At 31.0% G+C, this 4,416-nt stretch overlaps 1 protein-coding gene across 1 annotated transcript in view; it reads left to right on the plus strand.

The window, feature by feature from the left end:
* Positions 1 to 228: 228 nt before the first annotated feature.
* The window catches only part of LOC108572571 (splicing factor U2AF 50 kDa subunit), a 6,036-nt gene continuing 1,848 nt past the window's right edge, over positions 229 to 4,416 (plus strand). Inside the window, 5 exon segments of the mRNA XM_017934831.1 lie at positions 229 to 354; positions 1,070 to 1,299; positions 1,388 to 1,648; positions 1,734 to 1,884; positions 1,980 to 2,035. Of these exon segments, the coding sequence (XP_017790320.1) occupies positions 333 to 354; positions 1,070 to 1,299; positions 1,388 to 1,648; positions 1,734 to 1,884; positions 1,980 to 2,035 (720 nt within the window). The 5' untranslated portion in view covers positions 229 to 332.

Raw genomic sequence — 4,416 nt, forward strand, 5'->3', positions numbered from 1 at the left:
TGTAAATAATTAAAAATTATTCAAACGAATTGAAAGCATTTGTTAGTATTATTTTAATATGGCAAAATTCTATGTTGTTAATTTGTAATTTTAAAACACTGAAAAATATTCATTGCAATAATGCACCAAAGAGATCAATTTCAATTGCATTGTACGCCACCTGGAAACAGACTTTGTATCTAAATAATTATTCACTAGCTAACATCTACCTAGCCTATCGCCATTTCAGAATAAAAATTTGTTTTAAGAGCAATTGACATTTGTTAGCTTCACTCTTATTTATACTATTACTTATTTGAGATAAAATTGTGATCCAAATAGTGAATTGAAAAATGGGCGAAGATTACAATGGAGGTAAGCATTCTAAAGGTCTCTGAATGTACTGTGCTTTTCGTCATTGTTCCCGCGTTACAGCCAGGTAAATAAGTCGGGTGATTGTAATGGCCGGAGAAACATACTCGTGAAAGTGGTAAACATACCTAAGAGTATTTCTTTTTTGTATTTGTTTTTGAGAAAAATCTTAAATCGCAAAACGTTTTAGTTGATTTCAACGTAAATAAAATAACATCCGAATATCTTTCACAAGGTATTGTGAATTTATCGATAACCTGAAAATAAGCATCAACGAAGATCGTTCTTATGGGTACATTTTTCATTATATATATGAAGAATATTATATTACTTTAATGACTATATATAAGTTCATTAACTTTTTTTAAAACTTATGTTACTTATTTTTTATATATTAGATTGTATTTTTAAAACTGATTTTTAGGATTATAATCTTGATCTTTGAGGTTTAGGTAATGAATGCATATAGTGTATATATATTACAAGTAATGTATATAGTTAGTAGCTGGAGTTATTCATATATGCATGGAATTGTAAAAAGATTTAATATGCATGCAGAAATTATAAAATTATCAAATACATATTTTTAAATATGAATATATTATAAAATACTAAAACATAAATGCAGATTTTATAATTACATTCTATTATTATTGTATTATTAATAAAACATTGCTTAATATTTATATATATTTATTTGTGCATATATTTTTAATAGATCGGGATCGCCAAGACCGTGATAAGGATCGGGATAGGGACAGAGATCGTGATAGGAGGCACAGATCGCGTAGCAGGGATCGCAGGAAACGTTCACGTTCACGTTCTAAAGACCGAAGAGATCGGAAAAGAAGTAGCTCACCTAAAAAGAGTCGTAGTTCTAGAAGAAGGAAGCCATCTCTTTATTGGGATGTTCCACCACCTGGATTTGAACATATTACTCCTTTGCAAGTAAATATTTTGAATTTCATTAAATTATGTTTAAAGTAAATTAAATTTGTTGAAGATTACTATTTAATTTTAATTTTAATTATAATAGTATAAAGCTATGCAAGCTGCAGGACAAATACCTGCAAACATTGTAGCAGATACACCACAAGCAGCTGTACCAGTCGTTGGTAGTACAATAACCCGACAAGCAAGGAGACTTTATGTAGGAAACATTCCATTTGGTGTGACAGAAGAAGAAATGATGGAATTCTTCAATCAACAAATGCATCTATCTGGTCTTGCTCAGGCTGCTGGAAATCCAGTATTAGCATGTCAGATCAATTTAGATAAAAACTTTGCTTTCTTAGAGGTACAACTAAATTTACTTGAAAATATGGTTCTGTAATTTCTAACTTTCAGTTACATGACAAAATATTCATAAAACTATTTTTTAGTTCCGTTCAATAGATGAAACAACACAAGCTATGGCATTTGATGGTATCAACTTCAAAGGACAGAGCTTAAAAATAAGAAGACCACATGATTATCAGCCAATGCCAGGAATGACTGATAATCCAAGCATGAACGTACCAGGTACGGTTCCCGGTATGTTTTATACATACTTTTTATATTTTTATATATACTTAAAAAATTTATTTTTGATATTACATAAAATGTAATCCAATGTTTTACTATTATAGATTCCCCTCACAAGATCTTCATTGGTGGTTTACCCAATTATTTGAACGAGGAACAGGTATGCAAACAAGTCTATAACACAGTTTTGTTTATTGCACACCTTTGGAAGCAGTTCTTGTTCACTGATGCCTATATTTATTAAAATCAGTTTCAATATAACAATGCTGTAGGATTACTTTGAACATATGCTAGTTCTCAGCATTGTCAGTTATACCAAAGGATTAAATTATAACATAGGTATTTAGCTATTTAGCGGAGATCAAACTTACGAAGATGTGTCAACTACCCAAATGCCATAGAGGTATGTATGTGTATCCATTGGATTTCAGCGTTGACTAGGTTTTATTTAGCTAGCTGACTCAGATTTCGATTCCAATTCCAATTATCTGTTTGGTGAAGTCTAAGGGCAATGTAGAAACTCGTCTCTCGCATTTCTTCTCGAAGCACCATTATTAGATAGTGGATAGGGAAATGGTTAGAGGCGTTGCAGCATTCAGGTGGCATGCAGTCGCAGCAGTCGCTTTTCTTTTACAGTCTTTCTAGGAACATCGTGGACCCAGCCAAGGGAATACGAAATTTTTCAATCAATGACTGAAAAGGGAGGGGTAGAAGGGGAGAAGAGGAATAGTTATACTTAATACAATCACGTTGTTAGGTGAAAATCTCTTCAAAAATAAAGGTTCTTCACGTTTTTACATCTGAAACTCTTGCAGAATGAATCTGCTTTCATACAGTGGTGTTATATGCAAAAAGATTTTTTAGGACTACAACAGATGAATCAATATTTTATCTAGTACATCAGTTTTTTGTTTTTTTTTTTCTTGATGGGATTACAGGGTCAACACATAATCTTATGTGCATCTGGTAACAGCTCCAAGTCTTTTGGCACCTATTCTTTTCAGGAGTATCTTTTCTCTTGCAGCTGTTTTCTTTACAGGCTTTTACAGGCTTTACAGCTCTTCGTCCTTGTGCCTTGTTACGTTTACAGGTTACGCGAACGAACCTATGTGTTCGAGTATCAGTAATGTGCATTAATACAAAGACAAAGTGCAAAGAGAAAGTAAGAAAAATAAAAGTCGGTAAATGTGAACATTAAACGCCGAAAAAGTTAATACTGTGATATTACAGTGGTACATTGTTGAAATAATACAATCAAAAAAGTATAACCATTTGGTTATTATATAGTAACTGTGGACTGATACCAGTGCCCTTTCTCCCCATTTCTTAGCTTAGGGTTGCGCCGATCAAAAGCATTTGCTTACCACTACCACTACTTCTACCACTACTTCTACCACTACTACTACTACTGAACATGACAAAATACCACACTGCCTGGAGAGAGGCTAGCCCAGTCCCTCGAGGCAAGTACTTATATCATTTTCATGCCTTCGTATTGGGCTTATGCGACTTTTGCAGCCCCCTTTCTGAAGATCTCGGTTCTTCTATACAAATGGTGCGTTTTCTAATTGGATAGATTTTCATTGATAATAGCGTGTTGTTGCTCACAAAAATATTAATGATATAATAGGGAACATTGATTGATATGTAGTACTTCTTATGGACTCTTAATAGAAGTTTGAAACTTCTACAATTATCTGAAGCAATAGTTTAGTCTTCTGAATAGTAACAATATCCAAATACATACAGTGGCTATGGAAAGTGTTTTTATGCATATATTTGAAATTTTTAACAAATGAAGTATGTACATTAGATTAAACCTTTTAAAGTAATATTACAAACAGAGTAAAAGTCAAGTGTCAGGATGGTATAAGTAAAATTTAAAAATAATGCGATTATGTATATAGTACTTATACAACATTTATTCCAAACATATGTTTGAAAGATCATAAAAAATATTCAGTTACTTAGAAGTAAAGAATATGTATAATTGATTTCTAAAATAGATGTAAACATTAATGAACTTGATGTTGAGATATCGTTTAAGGAGTTTTGTGTAATAATTATGTATAATTATCGAAGTGTAGTAACCATAAGTACGAAAATGTCGGAAACAGAGAAGTGTGAACAAGAATTAATATTAAAATTTCATAAACAGGGAAAACAGAGATGGTTCCATTATAGTTTGAATTACATAAAAGCTAGTCGCAGTGAAAATTTCGTACTTATCAACGAAATTTTAAGTAAATATAAGTATTTACATATTTGAAAAGAAGACATTAAAATAAATGCAAGAAAAATAGACTTATTGCAATATTTTTACTTGTGTATTTTACATACTCTACATTTTAGACACTCCATTATAATATTAATCTTATTGAATATTTATAGTCTGAAATAAGAAAAAAATTAAATAATTATGAGATAAAGTAAAAAGTTATTAAAACTTATAAAAACATGGAATTTTATTAATAAAATGGTGTCACTAAACAATTAATACACAATATAGAACATTGACTTAGGAATGTTATTATTACCAAA

Source organism: Habropoda laboriosa, unplaced genomic scaffold, assembly GCF_001263275.1.
Source record: "Habropoda laboriosa isolate 0110345459 unplaced genomic scaffold, ASM126327v1 scaffold147, whole genome shotgun sequence".
Taxonomy (NCBI): domain Eukaryota; kingdom Metazoa; phylum Arthropoda; class Insecta; order Hymenoptera; family Apidae; genus Habropoda; species Habropoda laboriosa.